General features: G+C 40.1%; 1 protein-coding gene across 1 annotated transcript; it reads left to right on the forward strand.

Annotated features, from left to right (window-relative positions):
• Nucleotides 1-1,448: 1,448 nt before the first annotated feature.
• LOC104601963 (BAT2 domain protein) lies at nucleotides 1,449-25,433 on the forward strand. The gene is made up of 9 exons (XM_010265481.3): nucleotides 1,449-1,795; nucleotides 3,846-4,043; nucleotides 4,490-4,587; nucleotides 16,746-16,836; nucleotides 16,914-17,117; nucleotides 17,210-17,463; nucleotides 23,981-24,071; nucleotides 24,149-24,365; nucleotides 25,074-25,433. Exons 1-9 carry the CDS (start codon nucleotides 1,643-1,645, stop codon nucleotides 25,280-25,282), a joined length of 1,515 nt encoding a protein of 504 aa, XP_010263783.1. The 5' UTR covers nucleotides 1,449-1,642; the 3' UTR covers nucleotides 25,283-25,433.
• Nucleotides 25,434-25,652: the final 219 nt, after the last annotated feature.

Consider the following 25,652-nt stretch of genomic DNA (forward strand, 5'->3'; position numbering starts at 1 on the left):
TGTATTCCTTTCAAATTAAGCCTAAGGCTCTGTTTGGTAAGAATACAAATACAAAATATATAAAGTGCAAAACATGGTAAAAACAGTCATTGGGGTGCCAATTTCGCACTCCAAGATATGGTGTTTTGCTATGTGTGGATGGTCCCTATCCACAAAATAGTGTGGATAGGAACGAGCCACACCCCAATGTATCGTCCATAGTACTTTTTCACATATAATCCACACTATAGTGTGGATAGTTTGTGGGAAGGTTTTAGTGTAACTAGGGGTGGCAATGAGTCGAGCTTTTCACGAGCTGCTCGAGCTCGGCTTGTCTTGGTTTCAACTGAGCTCGAGCCTAATAGAGCTCGACTCGTAAGACTCGCGAGCCAAGCTTGAAAATAACAAAATTATAGAAAATAATATATATAATAAAAATATTATAATTCTTAATTTTTAAATATCAAATAAAAAATATTTTATATATATAATATTTTATTTTTATAAAACATTTTTCCTCAAATTTACCTCGAGCTGAGCTTATGAGTTTTTGATGCAAGCCGAGCTCGAGCTCGAGCTCGAGCCTCATACTTTTTGGCTCGGTTTTGCTCGAATCCACCCCTAAGTGTAACACACCTGTGTTACATTGGTCCAATTATTTAATCTTTTAATAATTTTTAATATTTTATCAATAAAATAATAATTTCTAAACATAACTAAATTTATAGATTTACCAAACTTATCTATCACCTTTTTATGCAAAAAGCCTTTCTATAAAACCATGGGAAACACCCATTACCACAATTCCAAACTTCTCTGGCCACTATGTTTGACTGTAGTGCAAATTTATTTGCACCTGTACAAATGCATGGGAGTGCAAATGTAAAAATGCAAATTTTTGTTTAATTTTGTTTTGAAATTTACTTTATTCTGTTTCATGTCTTAATTTACTTTATTTATATTGCAATCAAACAAAATAAGGTAAATTTTGAAACAAAAATAGGTTAAAATTTACATTGCCATGGTTTTGCACCAGTACAAATTTATTTGCATTGCAATCAAATACAGCCTTATGAAATAATTTTTGGACATTAGATGATAAATTGATAACTAGTCGGTATACCAAGTACCAACTACCTGTTCTTTATGTGCAAGTTTTTTAAACCGAGCCATCAGGGTCAAGGTGGAGGATGAGAAACAGAAAATGAATAGAAAACGAAAAACAAAAAGACGTGGCGGTCCACGTTAGTCGTTGGGTCCAAGAAAATTAAGGAATACATTGCGTTTGAGTCATGCTGAGTCTTGTTGATACGTGGTTGACAAGCCAAACAACACCTTTTATTGGGCTTCCCTTTATCACAACCGTCGGATTCGACGTTCTAAATCTTGGCAATAGGATCAGAAGATAGAATATCCCAATCTGACGGTTACTTTCGAGTAATATTACTTTGTTGTCGCAACATTCAATCACCAAAGGGTTTTCTTAAATTTCTTCATTTTTGGGAATTCTTTATTTCTTTTCGATGTTGAGAAAGCTCGGAAAATTAAACCGCCATTTTTCTGTGATGCGATCGAATTAGATACAACTTGGAAGTGGCGCAGCAGACCGTAAAACAGGAAAGAGTGCTAAATTTGGGAACTAGAATTCGTGTTTTAAATTTTAATGGAGGACGAAGCACAGTCGGCAGAGAAGCAAAAAGAGGCAGAACCAACACCAGCCAAGGGACGATGGGGAGCTTGGGGAATTTCTCCTCTCTCCGTTTTTTCAGATCTTCAGAGAGCCGCTGCTGTTGCGGCCGAAGAGATTTCTCGTAATGTATTCCCCCCTCCCCTTTCCTTTTTCAATACTGAAACTAGGGTTAAGAGAATGTAACCAGAGTGAATTATTGCATTTTGAAAAATGCTTGAATTTTAGATCCGCTCCTTTGCCAAACCGATCGTACCAGGGTTTAGTTGTATTGATGCTTTATCTCTGTGCTTGTATGCCGCTTTTTCTGTTTTCTCCTCTTCTTTCCGGTAATTCTTTGACGACATTCTCTGCCGACATGGGAGGGAAGAAATGAGAAAACTCAACTCAATATTACCTTTCACGTATGATTGATTTGTAGAATGCAGTAAATGAAGAAGTTGTATTGCTTGAAATGATCAAAGTGAATGTCTACCCTGTAGGATTGTGCTACATTACTGCGCGAAGGCAGGACTTGCGTATTAGTGATTGCTAATAGGGAGGCAAATTTATTCTTTTAAATAATGATATCGGCAAGTAGTACACCAAAATGCTATAATTTCTAGGAATTTTTCTCGATAATTAATTCTTCAAATGCTCGGAGAGGGAGAAGAATATAATTGGGGGCAATTTGCATGATTGAATTAAACGAAGGGAAGGTTTTTTCCTAGGATGCACAGCATCTCAATGTTTATATAATTGTATGTTATGCTGATAGGCTTGCGAACAACTATGGTTGAGGAAGTGTAATGTCAAGGCATCGCCTAGGCGACTAGGCGCCCTTGTCTGGGCGCCTTGCCCAAACGCCTTGACTTTTAGCAACTAGGCGCCCACCTAGGCGATTAAGTGCCCGCCTAGGCGACAAAAATGACAAGGCGGGTGCCTTTTATAATATCATTTATATTGCTGTATCTTATTAATGTATGTATTAATACATTTTATTATATGCTATATATATCAATTATATTTTGTTTTAATGTTTTACTATTGAAATTTAAAAGATCAAAGGGTTTTGAGAAGAGAGAAAGAAAGAAAGAAAAGAAAAGAAAGGGGAAAGAAACAATAGAATAATAAAGTTATTTTTTTCTATTCTCTCTCTAATTTAATAGAACAGAAACTCCATCCTTGTTTTTTTTTTCTATTTTACTTTCCATCTTGAATATTTATCATATAAAGTTAATAACCTTCTTTAGCTGCTAATTAATATGAATTTGCTCTATTAAATACTTATTATAGTAATATTATTTTTGAAAATAATGAAATTAATATATGTAAAAGATTTTTATCTTTTAGATGTGATGATTTGCCACTTTTTTAGAGGAAATTTAATGTTCTTAACAAGGAGAATTGCTATTTTTCAATTAACATACATGCTGAATGGTATATAAAACTAGGAAACTAGCCAAAAGTCAGTTTTTCATATTATAAAATTTTTATCGCCTAGGCGACTAGGCGCCCCAGTGTCGCCCAGAATCGCCTAGATGCCTTGAAAACTATGAACCTGATCTTCATCCATCATAAAAGATATTTATGTAACACAATTGTCCAGAAACTACATCTTCTGAGGTAAACCAGACCAAAAATTGCTGTCCTGACCTCAAAGCACTAAAACTGAATAGTACTCTTGAACTGTTTGTCTCTGTCAACATTTAGTTGCAGATTTTGCACTTGGTAGCTAAAATAGCAGGTATTGAACCATCCATTTGGTTCCTGATTCTGATGCATACGGTGGAGATCTAGCCTGGAAATACCTAGATTATCCTTCTGGTACAACTAATACAATTATTATTCAAGATTCTCTGATCTCTTTTTGTTTTTTTGACATCTATATCATGGTCTATCTTATTTTTCTTAATACACAGATAATCCTCCTGATACAACTAATACAATTATCATTCAAGATTCTCTGATTCTTTCTTTTGGCATCTGATACGGTCCGATATGTATCAAAATTTTGAATATTGGTTCCAGATGCAACGGTGCTTCTTACAGTTTTTCCTGGTCTTATAATGTTTGTTTCGTTTGGTCAAGTTCCTCTTATAGTGTTACCTGAGTCCTTTTCAATACTCAAGCATGAAAATGCATTCAGATTTTTCATTATGATATACTTCAGTAATAGACCTCTGGTTTGTGAATTCAGGCAGTTGCAGTTGCTAAGAATGCAACAAAGGGCATTACAGATATGCAAAATATTAGTCCTGACTCTGAATCTCCTAAGGTGGAAGAAGAATTAGAGGACTCAGCAATTGAAGGGGTACATGCGGATGAGAATGACAAACTGCGGAAGGCTGCTCTTGATAAGTTGGAAAAAGCCAGTGAGGATTCTTTCCTGGGGCAGGTAAGTAATTCCTCTAATTCAGAAGTAGGTTTGTAAGTTTGTTGCTAATTTATCTTCTATTATGGATGATGATCTACAGTTTATTTCATTATGCATTGATGCTTGTGTTACTCTGTTAATTTATGAGCCAACCTTTTACTGGTTATACTTCTTTTCCATATACTTCCTGGGAATATTAGTACTTTTAAGTCTCAGTTTGTATTGTTTATGAATTATTATTCTCTTAGGGAGTATTAAATTTAGTATATTAGGTATTTTACCACAGACTTTCTCTAAAATGTGTAGGTGTAAGCTCATAACCTACGATTGAACCAAATCATCTATCCAATGCACATCTTTATTCTCTCCAGATGTTATTTGGCTTGTCTTTTTTTATTAAGTATGATTTTGCCTTTAACTTTTTTTTCCTTAAAGATATTCTGGTTTTAAGATTTTTCTTCCTGCAGGGTCTTAAGGTTCTTGACAACTCAGTGGAAAGCTTTGCTTCAGGAGCATGGCGAGCATTAGGCAATGCTTTGAGAGAGGGTTCCAATTTGGTTCAGAAGTATGCATGCACCAATAACCTGATAACTAAGATTTCTAATATTATCACTCAATTTTTATACTCATGTGACAGGAATTTTCTGTTCATATCCTTTAATGGAGATGGAGTTCCATCTAATTGTTTGGATGGTGCTTTAAAGTTTTAATCAGTTCCAAGTCATTTGGTTACATATCACATAATATGCTGATCTTTTTGTTGCCAATTGTATCCTCATGTTGTATATCATCATATAAGGACCTCGAAAAAGTGATATTTTTTGTTGCCAATTCTATGCACCAATTGTAGATGGTGCATAGAGGATCATCTACAATACTTGTTAGAAAAAGTGATCTGTTACAATCTGAAGGGGCTAGAAGAGCTATAGGGAGACTGAAAAGGACTTGGGTGGAAGTAATAAGAAATGATTTAGGTGCCCATAATTTTAACAATGGATATGGCACTGAACTGAATGGAATGGTGAAATAGGATTCATGTAGCCGACCCCATATAGTTGGGAGCAAGGTTTAAAATGTTGGTGTCCATGGAAATGTCGGTCGGCCAAATATAGGAAACATGTCGTAAAGGTTGGAAATATTGTAAAAATCATAGATGTGGTGGAAACATTAATATGCAAAAATATAGAATGGTGTTTTATAAAATGATAAAAGAAACCTTTCTAAATTATTATCTTGTTCCAAATCATTAAACAACGCTAGGAAACTAAGATTATAGACAAAATAATATGTTGTGAAGTTGTCCTATAAACCTTTTTTTTAATCAGCAGAAAAGAATTTTATTAAAATGATAAAATGTAGTTAATACGTTCAATTAACTAGATTGTCCACTCATCTTTAGAACAGAATTACATAGTAGGCCAAAAAGAGTTGCTGCCTTGAAACCCTTTATTTGACAGGGGCATCTGCCATCCCATTTGCTGTCCTTCTCACCCACTTGAAATCAATGTTAAGGTCCTTTGCAATACTTTCCACTTCCCTAAATCCATGTTTGAGAGTCTAGGGGATGTGTCTATTGCAACTTGCCCATGAGATAATTAACTTGGAGTTCCCTTCCACCTCCACCTGTCTATAGTCCAACTGTTTTGCTAATCTTAAATCCTGCAACAACACCATCTGTTCAGCTTTTAAAGAGTTTTTCATTCCAATATGCCCTGAATATAGTGCTAATATCCTGCTTTGGGAATCTCTGAATACGCCTCCTATTCCCGCCATGCCTGGGTTTCCAAAAGAGTTTCCATCAAAATTCAGTTTTACCCTGTTGCCTTCTAGGGGTTTCCATATCATCTTTATCCTGTCTTTTACTCTAGAGGATTGTGCCGCCTTATTCCAGGCTCTTATTATTTCATTTACAGGGAAGTTCTGAAAGCTTTCCAAGGTTTTCACCCAGTGTAGACTTTATCTTTATGCTGTCTATTACCTCCTCCAAAGATCTACTCTTCCTCTTGATGATTCTTCCATTACACTCTTCTCAACAACCCAGACTATAGCTGCTTTTATTACTTTCCATAATATCCTCCCTCTTTTCTTTGGTTGTCTCAAGAATTTAGAACTAAAGATACCAACCGCATCTTGAGGAGGATCCCACCTGCAAACAAAAAGAGAAGAAATATTCCCAGGTACAATGCATGTAAGAGTAGGTGATTAATAGATGGGATAGGGTTTCACCACTAGCCCTACATGAGAAGAACATATGAGGAGAAAGGCAAGAGTTAGGGCTTCTTTTCTGCAAGAAATCACAAGTATTAATCTTTCCAAGGAAAATTTCCCAATAGATTGCTTAAATTCTAGGTGGAATAGGCTTACTCCAAATCTCTTTCACCTAGAAGTCAAGGTTTGAGGAAATAAGCAAGGTAAGTTATGATGCGCGTTTTGGTAGCTCCCGGCTAGCTGGTGACTCAGATGCCTAGCTGAATAACCCCTACCTGGAATGTGGCTTGGACGCCTAACTGAGTGGTTTCCACCTGGATGGTGGCTTGGACGCCTAGCTGAATGGTGACGAGTTGGGAGGTGGCTCTAACGCCTAGCTGGATGGTGACGAGTTGGAGAGGTGGCTCCTGATGCCTAGCTGAATGGTGACGAGCTAGAGAGGTGGTTCTGATGCCTAGCTGGATGGTGACGAGTTTGAGAGGTGGCTCTTGATGCCTAGCTGAATGATGACGAGCTAGAGAGGTGGCTCTGATGCCTAGTTGGACGATGACGAGTTGGAGAGATGGCTTTGATGCCTAGTTGACTGGTGATGAGTTGGAGAGGTGGCTCTGATGCCTGGTTGACTGGTGACGAGCTAGAGAGGTGGCTTTGATGTGACCTACAAGGAAACAGTGTTAGAGTGCCTGAGCTGCTTTACCCGGGGTGGGCACTCTGATGCGTAAGTCAACGAATGTGGAGATTCTGTGAGAGATGAAAGTAAGAGAGCTAGAGAGCTGCGAGAACTAAATTGCGCATGTCCCTTTTGATGTTGGAGGTAAGGCCCTTATATAGGCATTGTTTGGTGTGGGCATCACGCAACGCGTTCGGGATCTCTGGGAAGACGTGCCTAACTGCTCCAAAGTCCTCGGAGGTAGTCGTGCACATAGGCCAATCTTTGCACCTTACTTGGTTTCCTCCAAAACATTTGGTGTGAGAGCTACTTCTGAGAGACTTGGGAGTGATGGGATGCATGCCCTTTAGGGAGGTCGCTCCTGGACCTCAATCAGGTTGGCAAGCCCTCGAGGGAGGTCGCTCCTCATGTCGAGGCCGCTTCGGTCGGTACTGACGAGGTACCACAGGTCGGCCATGGACGAGGTGCTACTAGTCGCCCCGAGTTGTGGACAAGGTTGCTAGCTAGGTTTCCACCAAGTCGGTGGAGGAGGCAGGTCGCCAGGTCGGCGGTAGAGGCAGGTCGTTAGGTCGGCGGTGGAGGCAGGTTGCCAGGTCGGCGGCGGAGGCAGGTTGCTAGGTCACCAGGTCGGCGACGGGGATAGGTTGCCAGGTCGGCGACAGAGGCAGGTCGCCAGCTGGGACTCCATCATTTTGGCTAAGGCAAGTTGTCACCTAGGTGGTTCTGGGGTGTCACCTAATTGTTCTAAGATGCCATGTGTCATGATGTCAATGGAGGGCCAAATCTGTCCTCATCAGTATGGTTTTTGAAAAAGGAGCAGGTGAAAAGACCATCAGGTGAGGGTAGCAAAATCCTAGTATCCTCAAAATTTTGATTTGAGACCATTGTCTCCTAAAGACCAAGTAATTGGATAAGAGAGGCATTATAGGTTTTCCCTTTGACCTCTTTTGTAGCCTAAGTCCCAATTTACCCTTGGGGGAAAGTGTTCCCAATCTTGAGAAAAATTCACCTTTAAGGTTTGAGAGGGCATAACGCTCGAGGAACTGTGTTCTATACAAACCTTAAGATCCAAAATTACATAATAGAATGTGTTCAAGCAAAACTAAACCTATAGAAAATGCAAAATGAAGAAAAATTGATATAAAATAATCTACAACACAAATAAAAACTAACATTTTATGTTTGAAATGAATCCTAAGCTGTCTCAAAGCGGTAATCATGTACGCTAGACGGGCAATAACATTGCTACTCCATATATCTAACAATATTGTCACCAACTTATGTCATAATACTATCTCTTATACTCTACATAGTGTTGGTAGTGCTTACTAGGGAATATGTTGATTCCAAGGTTCAAAATATCGATACGCCCGATATGCTGGTATGGGCGTATCGGGTGAATTGATATTGTTTTTTTTTTCTTTTTTTCTGAAACCGGTTCAGGAAGGCCGGTTTAGGTCCCCACCCCCTGAACCGGTCAGACCCCCGCTACACCCACTATAGGGGTGTATCGGAGGGGTCTCAGAACACTACGTATCGGCTGATACGGGTCGATATGTGTCAATACTTTGAACCTTGGTTGATTCCAATAAAATTTTGTGTCGTTACATGTGGTAATGGAAACGTGCCATGAAAATATTAGGAAATTTGTGGAAATTTTAACGGTAGAAGGCTTAGATAGATGATGCATTTCAAAAGTATTTTATAGAGAGAAATGATGTGGGGGAAATTTTTTAACATTAGGGGACTTGAAGGGGCTTGGTGTCTTGGCGGAGATTTTAATGTGATTAGATTTTTGTTTTTTTTTTTGATAATTGAAATGATTTTATTAATCAACAATAGACAATAGTACAAAGTCCCTAAGGAAAGGCACGAGTTGCAACCTCTCCGGGCTAGTTAAGTACAGATTTCCAAATTAATAACAACTTACAAAGAAGCACAAAAAAGATCTTCCCTAGAAACCCCCTGTTTGGCTAAAGCATCAGCCAAAGAATTAGCAGACCTACTAACCCGTTTTACCTCAACTCTCATATTGCTGGTTAACCACTGTACTTTTTTGATGAGATCTTTGTAGCCCCAAATGGTGGTATCCAAGTTTAGGAGCCACTTTGTTACCACCTGAGAGTCCCCTTCAACTAGGAGATGCTCCACCCCAAGCTGGTTGGCGATCTGAATTCCTTGTATTGCAACAAGGATTTCTGCCCTTGTGGAATCCCCCACTCCCACCAGTCCTGAGAATAGGGAATTTATGTTGCTGTCCTTATTTCTCAGGATACCCCCTATACCTGAAGGCCCGGGGTTGCCTTGGCTGCTTCCATCAAAGTTCAGCTTGATGACACCTTCCAAAGGCGGAACCCATTCTGACAGAATTCTATCATTCTTTGTTGAAGTGTTAGCTATTACTAGCCAATTCCTCCACAAGTCATCAAAGATATCCACAGTTTTCAGCCAATGGATTGCTCTTGTTAGGATATAATCCTTCATTTCATCTAACCCTCTTTCCTTCTTTAAGAAAATTCTTGCATTCCTTTCCTCCCAAAGAGTTCACAGAGTGGCTGCCCTGACACATTTCCACTTGACCTTACCTCTTCTAGTGTGCCAAACAAAGACAGATGGGTTGAATAACAAGCTTAAATCAGAAGGCATAGACCACCTACCTCCAAATAAACAAAGGCTCCACCTCCATATAGCTGTAGCAAAGGAACAGGAGATCAACAAATGGAAACAGTCCTCATTCTCGGCCTTACACAAGGAACACCAATTTGGGGAAAGACAAAGAGAGGGTCTCCTTTTCTGTAAGTTTTCCAAAGTATTGATTTTCCCATAGAAGACTTCCCAGCAGAATACAACAATTTTTGGGGGAATAGGTCATGCCCAGACTTCTTTGATAGGGAATCCTTGGGAAATGGAGTTAGATTCATCAATGACGAACAATACAAACCAACGGATCACTGCTAGTATGAGGAAATTTAATGAATTCTATGAACTATGTGAGCTAAAAAAGAGATACCTTTGCAACAGTGTATGTTTACTTGATCCAACTTATAGAGTTCCCCTTGTTCGAAATTAGATTAATGGCTAGGGCAGTACCAAGAGTCACCTTTGATCATTGCCCAATTAGGATGGAACAAGGATCAATTCAGAAGACTTGAGGAAAAGAAATTAAATGCGACCTCTAGTATTGAATATTTGGATGCTAAGGAGACTTTAGGCATTTTAACTGGGGAAGGGGGTTTTAGATGGACTTTAAAGAAGGAACTAGAAGAAATATTATTAAGAGAAGAGATATGTTAGGGACTTAAATTAAGACATAAATGGATCAAGGAGGAGGATGGTAATACAATACTTTTCCATGCAATTGCTAATGGGAGGAGAAGAAAGCATTTTGTGGCTAAATTGGAAGTGGACAGGGAAACCTTGGAGGATCAAGAAAGGATTACTAAATGTTTTGTGGATCACTTCAAGGTAGTATTCACAAGGCAGGGAGGTCGAAGGATTAGGGTGGAAAGATTGGAGTGGCTGAGGTTGGATGGAGAATTGGCCAGTGCTTTAGATAGGGACTTTGAGCTGGATGAAGTTAGAAGGGCTGTGTTCTCTTTGGATAGGTCGAAAGCTCTGGGCTCGGATGGGCTCACAATGGCCGTTTATCAAGATTGTTGGGAGATTATTAAATCTGTTCTCTAGGTAGTTTTTGAGGAGTTTGCTAGTGAACACTTTATCAGCATAGGAGCTAATGCCACCTTATCTCTAATACCACAGAAATTGGAAGCTTATCACCCAAAGACTTGACCCATTAGTTTGGTGACCAATATTTATTAAATTCTGGCTGAAGTGTTGTCATTGATATTGAACGGGGTCCTCCATCTTTGATTAGTCAGTTCAAAGGGGCCTTCAACAATGAATGTGTAGAGGGAATGAAAAGGAAAAAGAAAGGCTTTGTTTGTAAGTTGGATTTGGAAAATGCCTATGACTTGGTAGATTGATCCTTCCTGCTCGAGGCATATGTGCATGGATTGGGGGTTGTTTACAAACTTGCCATTATTCGATCATTGTTAATGGGGTGGTTAAAGATTTTTCCTAGCGAGTAGAGATTTAAGGCAGTGAGATCCCCTTTCACCCTTTCTTTTTACATTGGTGGCATATGTGTTTAGTAGGCTACTAACAAAAGCAGATGGTGTGGAACTTTTAGAGGTTGGAGGATTGGTAGGAATGACATTTTAGTTACTCACCTTCAATTTGCAGATGATACAATAGTTTTCCATGAAGGAGAGGACTCAAAAGGCAAGAAATTTGAGAAGGGCAGTGAAGTTGTTTGAAGGTATTTCTAAGCTAAGGATCAATTTCGAGGAGAGTTGTGTGGATAGAATAAATTTAAGTGAGGAAGAACTAAGTGCAGTAGCAGAATCCCTAGGTTACCTTCCTCTAAGTGTTCGATGAAATACCTTGCTATGCCTTTAGGAGACAACCCTCGAGAAAGTAGGTTTTGGGCACCCATAGTCGAAAGATTTGCTAAGAGGCTAGCAGCTTGAAGAGGAATTACATTTCTCTAGGAGGTAGGATAACCTTGATAATAGCAAATTTGCCAGTCTACTACCTCTCAATCTTTAGGATACTGTAGAGGGAGGTGTTGAAATTAGAGAAGGCCACGAGGGATTTTTTTTTGTGGGAACTGGGGGAAGGTGGAGAGATCATCTTATAAATTGGAAAATTGTGTAAGAGTTAGACCTGTTCATGGGCCGGGCCGGGCTGGGCTTTTAGTCTTCATGAATAGAAATTTGTTAGGCCCGAGCCTGAGCCCGGCCCGACCAATGGGCCTACAACTTGGGCCCGAGGTCGGCCATGATAAAAAGCCCAAAGCCCGACGGTGACTGTGTTCGCCGGTGACTATGAGCTGCGATTTTAACAGTGAAAAGTGTGTCAGTTCGCGTCTGTGTGTGTGTGTGTGTGTGAGAGAGAGAGAGAGAGAGAGAGAGAGAGAGAGGACTCACCGTCGGAGTTGTTGCGCCGGTGAATGTTCGCCGCCTCGCCGGTTGTGTGGCTACTTGAGAGTGTGAGGACTGAGGAGGATGTGAAGACTGAAGAGAAGAGAGGTTCGGCTAAGGGGAAAGAGGTGAAAGAGAACAGAGGTTCGGCTTAGGGAGTTAGGGTTTTTTAAGTTTAGTCTATAGGTCGGGCCTGGCCGGGCTATTTTGGCAAATCCCGAGCCCGGCTCGAATTTATTGTGGGTCGGGATTTTTGGTCCGGGGTTAAGCCCGCGGGCTCATTTGCGTGTTCAAGCCTGTCCGGGGGCCGGGCCGGGCTGGTCTGTCGGGCCACCTGGCCCATGAACAGGTCTAGTAAGAGTAAAGAACAAGGAGGCTTGGAATTAGGTAATATGGGGAAGAAGAATTAGGCACTATTGGGTAAGTGGTTGTGGAGATGGCTAAGGGCATGATGTGGTTGAAAGCATACATGGCAAGTAGGCAACAGGTGCGATGCTTGTCTGTTATCTTCACTCTGGAAACACAATTAGACTATTACAGTTGCTTTGTTCATAATAGTGAATAAATTGTGGCCCCTTCAACTAGATATCAAGAATGCCTTCTTACATGGTAAGTTGAAGGAGGCATATATGGTTACTCTTATTGGGTTTAGTCTTCCAAGATGGGAAGTAAAACTTGAAAGCTAAATAATGCAATATATGTAGAATTAATATCTTTTGGGGTATAATGAGTGTAAGAACTAAGAGTGGAGAACCATCAAGCCGAATGAAAAGAATGGTTGTTGGGCATGGATACTCATTGAGAAAGAGCAGAATTGTGGAATTTTTTAATCTCTTATTCTAGTTAAGCCTGCATTTTCACGCTTGATGGTGGTGAGGACTCCGGGGGAAGGGATTACCTATGAAGGAGGTTATTATGGAATCATTAGAAGGTACTTTTGATCGTCTCAGGTTGCTGGAAAGGAGTTTGGTGGGTCAATTTGTCAATTTCGATCCTGATGTGGAAGCTATGGGGGGTTGGGTGTTTCTGGATGGCATCCAAAGGGTTCTTTCCAAATTAGAAAGTTGATGCTGGTTTTTTTCCTTTTTACCTTCGGCAATGTGGAGGAAGCGAGAGATATTTTGAATCATGAAATGGGACAGATGCGCTTCCAAGATCTCAGGATCAGCAGTTGGAACCCATTAGTCTGTGTGATTAGAGATATGGGCCCCTCAAGCTTGGTGTGGTTGAACATTTGAGGAATTCCTTTGCATGCTTGGTGCTTTGAAACATTTAAAGCCATGGGAGATACATGTGGAAGGTTTGAGTTTGTGGATTCAAGAATAAGCTCGAAATCTTGTTGCTACTCGTATCTTAGTGGAGCTCTTAGAAATTCATTTGGTGGCTACGTCATTATCTCTGCCCTTTTCTGGAGAGTATTTTGATCTCAGGATTGTTGTTGAGGGATCCTATCCACTTAGGTGGGTTAGTAATCTGGCTTGGTGTAGGGAGGATAGAAGCAGGTGCTCCTTATGTGGGTTAATAATCTAGCTTCAGAGGAAAAGACCAAAGTGGTGCTTGTCTCCAAACTGGTGCTCCTTATGTAAGCTGAATGGTGAGACTGTTTTTCACCTCTTTATCTCCTGTCCTTTTGCTAACTCAATTTGGGAGTGGTTTTCCTCTCTGTTTGGTTGCAGCTGGAATCCTCCTGCTAATCTGGAAGATCTTTTTAGCTCCAACATATTCAGGTGCTCTAAAAGGATAGGCAAAGTGATGAGAACATGCACTAGAACAGCAGTGGCTTGGATAATCTGAGAGGAAAGAAACCTGAGGATATTTGATGATAAGGAAAGAGGTAGAGATGCTGTGATTAAAGTGATAGCTATAAGGGTGGCACATCGGGTGAAAACTTTGAAAATCATTGCAGATTTAAAGACAGAAGATTTCTTCCGATCATGGGAAACAATTGCAAATATTGCTTCTAGAAGACCTATTGTAACTGAATTTTGGTCCCCTCTGGATGTTGGGTGGGAGAAACTAAACTTTGATGGTAGCTGTTTGGGAAACCCTGGCCCATTGGGTATTTGTGGGGTAATAAGGGAGGAGAATGGAAATATCATTGACATGTTCTCAGGCCCTATCCAGCATAGTTATGTGGTAAATTCAGAATTGAAGGCAGCAGTGTTTGTTGTTGAGAAAGCTAAAGAGTTGGGGATTAACAGGTTGGTTATTGAAGGGGATTCAAAAGTTGTTGAACTGGCTGAAAAAAGAGGAGAGCAATCTGGAGATTAAGAAATGAGTTCAGGCGCTTTAAGCAGGCTTCTAAAGATATGGAAATTCACATAAGATGGATTAGGAGGTCAGCTAATAGCATAGATGATGGTCTAGCTAAGCAAGGAGTCCAAAGGCAATATATGTTCTGGGCTATATTATAGCTAGTGGGATACCCTTTGGGTCCTTTGGGGCTTGTCTGTAACTAATGAATTTCTTTGCTGGGTTAAGCTTGGGTTTGTATTGTAATTAGTGGGGCTTATGTGGACTTTTTGTCTACCCATAACTTGTTGTACACATTCTGTTAATTTAATGAATCTTTTCTGTGTTGCTGATAAAAAAGGGATAGAAGCAGGCATTCTCTGCTATCTGCAATGGTTGAAGGGAAGGCAAACAATCAGGTTGGGGAGGGAGGGAGGGAAGGAGGTTGAAGATGAGGGTGATTTCAGTATTAAAACTAAAATTAATGAAACAAAGCTGTTTTGGTGGATGTGGGATTGCGGGGTTGGTGGAAAATAGTGATTGTAGGTCCCCAAAAAGTTGTGATGAAGGTGGGGTGCACCCAAGGTTCAAAATATCGATACGCCTGATACGCCGGTAGGGGCGTATCAGGTGTTTTGATACCTTTTTTTTTACATTTTTTTTACATTTTTTTTTATTTTTTTTCAAAACCGGTCAGATCCCCGATACACCCACTGTAGGGGCATATCAGAGGGGTCCTAGAACGATACATATTGGCCGATACGTGCCAATACGAGTCGATAGTTTGAACCTTGGGTGAACCCAGAGTCAGATAAGGAGGAGAGGCTTTTCACTTCTTCTTTAGTGGATAGGGGGGATGGTGGGGGGAGAATTAATGAAGGACACGTGGAAGATCATGGGGAGAAGGGTTTGGGTTTTGTTAGGGGAGAGGAAGAGTCTTTTGTTTGGAAAAATGCGGAGAAACCTTGGGCTGGAAGTGTGTTTTAAATTCGAGTAGTACCATTTCACAAAGCCCAAGTTTTTTATAGTAGGAACTGTAATCTCTTGGATTGTTTGAGGGTGAATAAAAAGGAGCTCTTTTATTCGTAAGCATCCAAAAGTGAAAATCTGTGGAACCTTGAGCTCTTTTCTTATGGGAAAGGATGAAAAGGGGAAGGAAGAAGGATGGGAATGGGTGACCTCCAGGTAAAACAGAAGCAAGAAGGTTAAAGCGAAGAGTGCTGAATGTGATGCTGATTGAAGAGATATCTTTGTCGATTGTGCCTCGGTCTTCTGTGATTGTAGCAAAGACTTTTCCGGTTTGATTTTTGGAGCGGTGAGTCAAGAGGTGGTTGATGCTGTAAGCTTGGAATGATTTCTCTACTGCTGAGGAAGGAAAAGACGTTTTTGGGGATAGGACGAAGGAAGCTGGAATAGGGGCAGACAATGTTGAACCTGAAAAGATTGAAGGTGATGGTGAAGGTGGGTTTGAAGACAATGGCGGGGTTGGTTGTGATTCTTCCCGGGTGGAGCGCTCAGTTGTTAATAGCAACTTTTGAGGAAGTGGTGGTAGGAAAGTTAGGCGTGGATTTAGGAAGGAGGGCGGCGGAGGTTGATACGGACACATTTGTTGAAGTGGCTCCTAAGAAATCTTTTGGATTTTGGAATATACACATTACTCACATTACCAAGGTATTTTCTCGACTGAATCTTGGTTTGGTTAGGGTAGGACCTACAAAAAATTACAAAAGGTTTATATAAGGAGAGGGGGGGGGGGAATAGTGCCAACAATCAAAGAGGCTGGGATGTGTTCTTTTCTATTTTAAATGGTAGTGTAATACTACCAACTAGGCTATTGGTTGTTCTGCAGTACATGAACTCTGTGTGTCTTGGAAAGTTTGTCGAGTTGACTTTCTATTTGTGCACAACTTTCATTATGATTGTATATCAAAACCACTTTGAGTTGTCTACCTTTGTCCACGTACATGGCATCAGATGTTCGTGGTATGAAACACAGGAACTCATATGCTTTTGAATTTGTTCATTTGACTCGGGCTGAGCTTTCACATCTTAAACGATTTGTATTGCACAACTTTATTAGCAAATTATATGAAACTGAAAAGTACATATACAAAGCAATAGGATTTAGCGATTCAATATGGTCTGTGTTCTCACCAATCTTACAATGAAAAGCAAAACAGCCTCATCTGGAAGGTTGGTGCTGAATAAATCTCTTTCCTTTCAACACCCTTCCTAGTCAACTGCCATCAAATCAACAGGTGAATTGGCTGATCTATGTCTTCAATGGGATGAGATGTGCAAACTTTCAGCAAGTGATCTAGACTCCTTTATGCAGTGATTCAGCATTCTTGGACCCTCATCACTATTGCACTTACACATCCATCATATAACCACCTATCAATCTCCCTCCATCTCCACCAACAGGTATCCTAGTGAATGCATCAATATTGGATTTTCTTGATACTGAAATTCCACTTGCATGATTTCCCAGTCAATTTCTATTCAAAGACCATGTCCATTGCTTTAAGTTAGAGACAACCACTATTGTGTATTTATATTTGGCATATTAAAGTTCTCCTTTTGTTTTTCTAAATAATGAGTTAATATGTTTTGGTAATTGATGCTTTCCAGGCTTGAACATTCTACTGCAAACCTAGCTGAATCTATTCAGCAGACTGGTCTACCTGCAACAGCTGGTTCTGTTGCCCCATCTCTGCTGGAGGTGTGTATGCCACTCTATTAAGTTTAATCCCCCTTTTAATGTTCCATAACTACTAACTTTCCACTTTTATGTAACAGACTGGAAGGTCTTTTACAGCAAAAGGAATGGAGGTACTTGAGCGTGTGGGCAAAGAAACCATGGAACTACTGATTACAGAGACTGGTATTGAAATTGAGAAGAATCCCGAGGAACATGAGGAACAAAATGATGAGGAACAACTTTCTGAGGAAGTAACATTTGACCGATGCTTCTACATTTATGGAGGTCCTGAACAGTTGGAGGTAATTTTCTTATCTTTTTTCTAGTGTTATATTTTTACTTCCTATGTCTTATTTTATGATTTTACTAGTGACTAAACTTTGTTTGGCATCAGGAATTGGAGGCATTGTCTAACCACTATGCATTGTTATTTAACCGGAGAAAAGCAAAATTATCATCAGAAGAGAAGTCCATCTATGAAGAAAAACTCAAACAAGTTCAGCAAAATTTTAGTTTGAGCTCTGAACTTGATGGAGGTGTAGAATCAGACAAAGGAAAGAAAATCAAGGCCACAGGGGAGGGAAGTGTTGATGAGATGAAAAACTTGCGTGATTCAAGTGTCAGCAAAGCTGCTGATATAGCTGCAGGGTAGTAATATTCGTATGCTCCTTAAAGTTTGGAACTCTACATTCTCAGAAATATTGCTGCAATTGGTGTTTAAAATGTGTCTGTAGTGCATCATGAAGTCTCTGTTTCTCTTTAAAGTTGGTGATTCTTGTTATTACATGGTCTGAATTATGGGCTTTGATCACTGTAAATGGATTGGATTTTCTTCCCATCTTTTGAAATGTTGCATGCAGTTTAAATAGAATGTATGGACAATTAATGGCTATATCATGACCAACTGGTTTGGTTAATCAAATAGATCTGATGTCTATAAAACCAGTCAGTTGGCATCTCCTACCCCCCACCCCAAGGAAAGTAACTGTAACAACAACTACAACAACAATTGCTCTCCAGGGTTGTTGGTTTCTGACATGATTTTAAATGATACATTAAAGTTAAATATTTTAAAAAATGACAAGATAATTCCTTCTAGGTGTATTCCTCCTTGTCCATATTTATTTATTTATCAAAAACTAGGCTTGTTAAATACTGCCCTTTGATGTGCTGATCCCTTGACCCTTAGAAACTTTACCAATAATAGAAGCGGTGAACCACTTGTAGGGAAGAAGTAACGCCACTAGCAAGTTCGAGAGATTTTGAAGACCTTGAGGTGGCAGGTCCTCAGTGTGCAGCTACTGCCGTGAACCAGGTTAGTACTGGGGTTAGGGGCAGAAAAGGGGGAGGGGGGTTGATTTTGAATTCGAAGGAAGGTATAGGAGTAAGGAGGGCTGAGGAGGATTTAGAGGGAGTGAAGGGAAAGGGGGTGGGTAAAACTTCGGCATGGGTTAATTCCAAGCTGGTAGGTTTAAGAAAATTTCTGTGGGTTTCAATCGAAGGCCTGGAAGAAGAAACAATAAGGTATCTAGAAAATATGGAGAAAAGATGGTTAGCAGAGAAGGAGAAATCAAAAGGAAAGAAAGGGAATTAGGGTGGAAAGAAAAGTAGAGAAATGCTTCGGCTTGCCTGGAGCTTAAATGATAAAACAGGGAAGGGGGAAGGGTCGTCTAGGGGTGGAGGGGGGAAAAAGCTATAAGGGTCGGGGGCTGGCTGTATTCCGTTTTGTTTTTAGATGGATCTGAAAATTATGTTGTTGAATGTTAGGGGGCTGGGGTCTGGTAGGAGAAGGCTGGTGATCTTTAACTTGATCAGAAGTTGGGAGTCAGATATAGTGTTCCTTCAGGAAACAAAACTGGAGGTGGTTGATACAAATTTAATCAGAAGTGTTTGGGGTCAAGGTCAAGTGAGGTGGGTGTCTAAACCAGCTAGAGGGACTGAGGGGGTCTGTTAATCCTTTGGAATCCGTTAAAATGCAAACTGGTATCGTCTCAGGTTGGGGATTTCTCACTCTCGGTGGTGTTGGAGTTTGAGGGGGGCTTTTAGGGTCAGTTTACTAATGTCTATGGTCCAACTATGAACTCAAAAAAAGAGAGATTGTGGGAGGACTTGTTGACAACCAGGGGGGGATCTTCTTTACCATGGGCGGTTGGAGGGGACTTTAATGTGGTGAGATTTTTGGAGGATAAGAAGGGAGGAAACCGTAGGTCGAGGGACATGAGGAGATTTACAGATTTTGTCAATCAATTTGAACTCATTGATCTCCTGCTTGTAGGAGCCTAATTTACTTGGACAAACAATCAGGAGAATCCAGTTTTAAAAAAGTTGTATAGATTTTTGATTTCTTCTGGATGGGAGGAGGCCTGTCAACATCTAAAACAGGTTGCCCTTCCTAGGCCAGTTTCTGACCATTCTCCTATACAGATCGCATGTGTGAGTTCAAAAGACAAGGAAAGCTCCTTTTAAGCTTGAAAATGCTTGGTTTGAAGAAGAGGGGTTGATCCAGTTGCTTATGTCCAAGTGGTCAGAAATTCAAATTGAAGGAACAAGCTCTTTCATTTTTGCAAAAAAAACTCAGCCTCATAGATTTTCTGAAATCATGGAAACAGGATTCCAAAAATGAGATGGAACTTGAAAAGAGGTTGTGTTTAGAGACTATCAAAGAAGTGGGTTTAGTGTAAGAGGGGGGGGGGGTCCTTTGTCAGAAGGGGATAGAAAAAAGAGGGCAGAAGCTAAACTGAAGTTAGATAAACTAGCCTATAAAGATGAACTGAGATGGAGGCAAAGAGCTAAGGTAAAGTGGCTAAGAGAGGGAGATAGAAACTCTAGCTACTTCCACAAAATGGAAAATGCAAGACAAAGAATCAATTAGTTGGAGAGATTGGAATTAGATGGGGAGGTGGGAGAAACTTGGACAGACATGAAAAGAATTGCCACAAGATATTTGTCAGACCTGTTTGAAGAAAACTGGAAAAGAAGACCTCTTCCAAGCAATCTGACTTTTAGAAGACTCTCAGAGGCTCAACAAAGGGAACTAGAAGCCCCCTTTTCAGAGGAGGAAGTGTGGCAAGTGATAAAAAATATGGAAGTGGACAAATCTCCAGGGCCGGATGGCTTAATGTGCTTATTCTACAAGAAGTGTTGACAAATCTTCAGGATTTTCATCACAATGCTGCACTGGAGAGAAGTCTGAATGCAACCTTTATCTCTCTAACTCCCAAGGTAGAGGGAGCAACAAAGATTAAGGACTTTTGACCAATTAGTCTATTGAACAGATGCTACAAGATCTTGGCCAAGGTCCTGGATGAAAGACTCAAGAAAGTTATTGACTCAGTAACTTAAGAAAGTTATTGCTTTTGTGCCTGGCAAATGCTAGACAGTGTTCTGGTTGCCAATGAACTGATAGACTCAAGGAAGAGGGAGGGCAGGCCTGGGTTACTTTGTAAGCTAGACTTGGGGAAAGTCTATGACCATGTGAACTGGTAAGGGTTGGACTTTGTTTTGAAAAGTATGAACTTTGGTCAGAAATGGAGAAATTAGATGAAGATCTGCATCACTTCCCCAAAATTTTCAGTTTTAGTGAATGGTCAATCAGCAGGTTTCTTCAAAAATTCCAGAGGCCTTAGACAAGGGGACCCCCTTTCACCACTTTTAGTGAATGGATATCTTGACTATGTTTTTGAACAAAGTGGGGGAATTGGGCTTGTGGAAAGGTTTTGAAGCTTGTCCGGGGGGGGGGGTGGAAGTTCAGCTGCTCCAGTTTACAGATGACATTCTTTGCTTCATTGATGCGGATCTAGATCAACTTGGAAATTTATTAGGGGTTTTAAGCTGGTTTGAAGTGGTAACAGGGCTAAAAGTAAATTGGTCCAAGAATAGACTAATTCCAGTGGGCAGGATTGAGGATCTTGGTTCTCTAGCTGAGGTCCTGGCCTGTCAGATTTGCTTCTTGCCTACCATATATCTTGGCTTGCCTCTAGGAGCCAAGTGTACTTCCTCTTTGATTTGGGATCCAGTGGTGGAAAGACTGGAAAGAAAACTAGCTTCTTTGAAATCCAAATATTTAACTTTGGGAGGCAAGATCACTCTCCTCAATAGCTCTCTCAAACCTGCCCTCCTAGTTTCTTTCTCTCTTTCCTATTCCATCAAAGATAGCCAATAGGCTGGAAAAGATCCAGAGAAATTTTTTAGAAAAGAATGCACCTGGTCAATTGGGACCAAATTTGTTCTCCCAAAGGAAAAGGGGGTCTGGGGATTAGAAAACTGAAGATATTTAATGAAGCACTCCTTGGTAAATGGATCTGGAGGTTCGGAACAGAGAGGGAGAGTTGGTGGAGGAGGCTGATAGCAGCTAAATATGGTACAGACAGAGGTGATTGGACAATCAGACCTAGTAGTAACTCCCTAGAGTGCTCTCTGTGGAAGAAGATCATGGAGTTGTACCCTCTGCTGAATAGGGGTCTGCTTCAGAAGGTGGGAAATGGTCAGCACATAAATTTCTGGAAGGATATTTGGTGGGCAGAAAGGCCTTTGGCATAGCTGTTTCCTCAGCTATTTGGCTTGGCTGATAACCAAGATGCACTGGTGGCTGAATGTTATGGAGTTTCAAACAATTCCATAATCTGGAGTCCCTCATTTAGAAGAAACTTTTAGGATTGGGAAATTAATCAAGGGAGCTATTTGAGCAGCTATCAAATCAGAACATAAACCTATTGGAAGATTCATCAAAAAAACATAAACCTATTGGAAGATGACAGATGGAGTTGGATTTGGAGTGCAGGCGGTCTCTTTTCTGTGAGGACCTTTGCCAAAGTTTTGGAAGGTCATGACAGACCTGGTTTTCCAGTTAGTATTTGGGATGCTGCTCTGGATAGGTGCCTCACCAAGAAAAGCCTGCTGAGGAGAGGAATGCAGCTTCAGGACCTGAGCTATGTGTTTATGTGATCAACAGGAAGAGGATAACAATCACTTGTTCCTCCACTGTTTTGTTTCAATGTCTTTATGGAATTACTATCTTTCCGCGGTAGGAGTGCCCTGGGTCATGCCAAAGTCTGCTGAATCTGATGTTGTGCTGGGATTGTTTAAGGCTTTCCAAATTGGCCAAAAGTGTTTGGAGATCAATTCCTGCAGCAGTGGTTAGTACCATATGGGAAGAGAGAAACAACAGAGTATTCCAGAACAAGGCCAAAAGAACAGAGCCTCATCTCCAAACTAGGGAGTTTGGAGCCCAGCTGAATTCGAGAATTCTCTTTGAGCTGTAATGTATTCGGGTTCTTGGGCCAACCTTCTTTCCGGGGGTCTGTTTGTATCTTTCTCTATATTCTTAATAAAATTACCTTACCTTTTTCAAAAAAAAAAAACTTGTTGGGAACCTAGGAATCAGCACTTCAGCAGAATGATACAAAGAACTTTTCTTGCTGTGATTAACATGTGGCATCATTTTTATTCATATTTATTCTTTTTTATATTTCAACTGTAAGACAGTCCTAGTCAGGGTGGAATGGCAGAACAGTTTCATGTTAGTGGACCATAATAGTTGGGATGAGGCTTGGGTGACAAATGTGGTGATGTTTTGGCTATGCTGTTTAAGCTGATTGAATCCTTTGCTAATTGCTTTTTCCCCTTTATTGAAGTTCCTGAACCACCTCTATAATACCTACTCAATAAAATGAAATCGCATGCCGTGTCATGTTTGCTACTTTATTTTAACATTTAATTGTTTCCCTGGTTAAACTTCACCATCATGTGCTGTCTCTACTCCATTTCTTCTATCACTGCAATGTTTTGATTCTTATTTTCTGTGCCCTGTCTCTCATTATCATTTCCTGTGTTTGCAGTAGAGACTTCTGGCTTGAGTCTATACCTGTTCATGGGCCGGTCTGGGGCTTTGTCTCTGGATTAATTAGAATATGTTCAGGCATGAGCCCAAGCCTGGCCCGACCATCAGGCCTAGGTCTTGACCCCAAGCCCGGTCCTCATATGAAGCCCAAAGCCCAGGCCCAGCTCGAGCCTGACCAGAAATTTGAAAAAAAAAGGTTTCCTTTTTTTATTCAATAAAAAAGCTGTTTCATTTATATTAAAAGATCTCAAAACCCAAAAATAGTGAAAATCCTCACTATTACTTGAAAAAAGAGAAGAGGAACAAAGAAAAAACATATTATATACATTTTTTGTAATATAAAATATATTTTGTTATCATATAATATATTATCAACTCGGGCTCAGGTCGGGCCTTTTGGAGAAAGCCTGAGCCTGGCCCAAAAGAAGGTCGGGCCTGGTGTTTTGGGTCCAAGCCCGAGTCGGCAGGCCTAAAATGCATGTCCAGGCCTGACTTAGAATGGGCCAGGCTGGGCTGGTCTGTCGGGCTACCCGACCCATGAACAGGTCTACTTGAATCTCTGTTGGTTTGTTTGGCATAGACTGTCAAGTAGAAATTATAAGCTGTAAATTTAAAAACTTTTCAAAATTCAAAGAATCAGCTTCCACTTGGCATTTCTGATATCTTGTTACTTGATGGAAATACCTTTGTCTTTGACCTGGTTCTTATTTCCAATTTCCTATTTCATGCTTCAGCTTCAATTTATTTATTGGGGGTGTTTGGAAACTACATATAATGAAATTAGGGGTGCAACTCGGGTGGGCTCAGGTTGGGCACTTTTATCAAAATTTGAATGGGCCTGGCCCAAATGAAGTCCAAGCCTAGAGCAATGTAAAATGTTAAACTCAGGTCAACCCAAGTTGCACTACGGAGTGAAATGATTTCAATGTATTTTCATATGTATTTGGTGGTATAAAATCAGTAAATCACCATCTATAATGGACTTACTTCCAGTTTTTAAGAATGGGTAATGTTATCAATTAAGGTTTTCAAGAAGTGAAGTCATCGCCATTTTTTCTCCAACATCCATAGTTAATTTCATTCTAGATGAGGACATTATGGATTCAAATGCTATTGGATAAATGAAATAAAATGGTGTCATTTCATATGGCATTTCAAACACCTACCCTGTTAGTAGATGTGTTTTACTGAGGTCTTTTTTGTATATTACCTCATTGGTTCCTGCGTCAGTTCCTCTACCTCAGTACCATGATTACTTGAATACGGGATTAAGAGTTGTAGATGCTATGTATATCATCAGAACTTCATATCTTTGTGACTTTACAGGTTTACAACAACCCTAACGGGGCTTTCTGCAAATGAGATAATTCAACGGACAACTGGTAGACTTGAAAGCATTCACTCAGAGGGTGTACATGTATGAATTGTTAAACTATTTTGCAATTAGATTGGTTTTTGCCTTGTTTGGTACTTGACTTTACAATTGTCATACAGAGGCTCTCCGAACTATGTTGCTTTGCAGTCTCTCAACTTCTTATACTGGGAAAATCTGTTATCTCCAATTCAAACAAAGCACAAAGCGAAGATCCGGATCAGGAAACCATGAATATTGACTGGCCTGAGGATTCTGTTGAAAAATCAAGGATAATCAGATTCAAAGCACAATCAATGATAGGAGATGTGGAAGCAGTTTCTGATAGTTTCATTACAGGTTTATTATAGCATCCTGCCTCTTAATCATGATATAAAGTTTGCTTGACAGACTGGTCTTCTTTCATTTTGATATGAAAATTATTGGCTTAGCCTTTCTAACTATAATATCTGACATTAGTTTATAACTACTAATGGATAAAACCAATCAAACTGGTGATGTCTGTCAAAAGTGTTTGACGTTGAAATAATGCATCCAGTTAATGTCGAGGACTTCATATTTCTTCTTGACCACTTAAGTTTGAGGTTCAATTGCAAAAGTTTTAATTTACCATATTGTATCTTGAACCACATTAACAATCGGGAGGACTAAGCCACGTGACAACCACAGGTAGTGTTGTCTTGAGTTTTCAGGTTTCCACATGGACATGACATGTGGATGGAGGGCATAGGAATAATAGTATTTAATTACATTAATAATTCGCAGATATGTGAAAACAATAATATCAAAGTGTGAACTGTTGGTTGGATGTGTCATTTGTCAGGATATCTATCAATGTGTCTTGTTTTAATTGATCACAATTTAGCATATGTTACATAAAGTTCTTTGATTTACCATCACCAAAAAGAGAAACCCCACTCTTATAAAGGAATGTTTGACGTGAAGATTTTCACCATAAAAAGGATTAGTTGATTACATGTTTGGCTTATTGTAAACATGTCGTTATTGTATATCTAGTATTCTAAATATTTCTGTTCCATCATTCAGGTATCTCGGATGTGGTTGAAGCCTATCTAGCTGCCATAAAAGGTGCTGCAGATGTCCACGGGGGTCTTAAGCAAACTTCCATCCAGGAAAAGGCAAATGCCATCACTGATCATCTCCGTTCTGACCGGGTCACAGCCATAGACAAGATCCAGGATGGTCTCCAGTACTTAGCATTTATAGTTGTTTCCACTTCAATGCCCACAGCATGAGACTGTAATTCTTTTTTCCATTAACTATTTAGATTTGTAAATAATCTCTCACAATTGGGTTGAGATCAGGCGTTTACTAGTGTTTCATTGCCTTTAAATTGAATGTTCCAGCCCATTTTACCAATCAAATATACAAGGTTTCATTGTTCTACGTAGTATGGTGGAGTCTTTAATGTGTCTACTTGTCAGCAGCCAGCCATTTGGTGGCGTCTTTTCTTTGCTCAAATGTGAGTAAACGCACAAGAGGCTGATTACCACCATATCAAGTATTTCCCTTACTGGTAGTCGTGTCAATGGACCGGGTTTGGGTTGGACCCGTCTGAGTCCCAATCAATTTGAATGGGTTTGATGGTCCAACAAGACATCGAAT

This window comes from Nelumbo nucifera, chromosome 6 (assembly GCF_055504915.1).
Source record: "Nelumbo nucifera cultivar China Antique chromosome 6, China Antique-T2T, whole genome shotgun sequence".
Classification (NCBI taxonomy): Eukaryota; Viridiplantae; Streptophyta; class Magnoliopsida; order Proteales; family Nelumbonaceae; genus Nelumbo; species Nelumbo nucifera.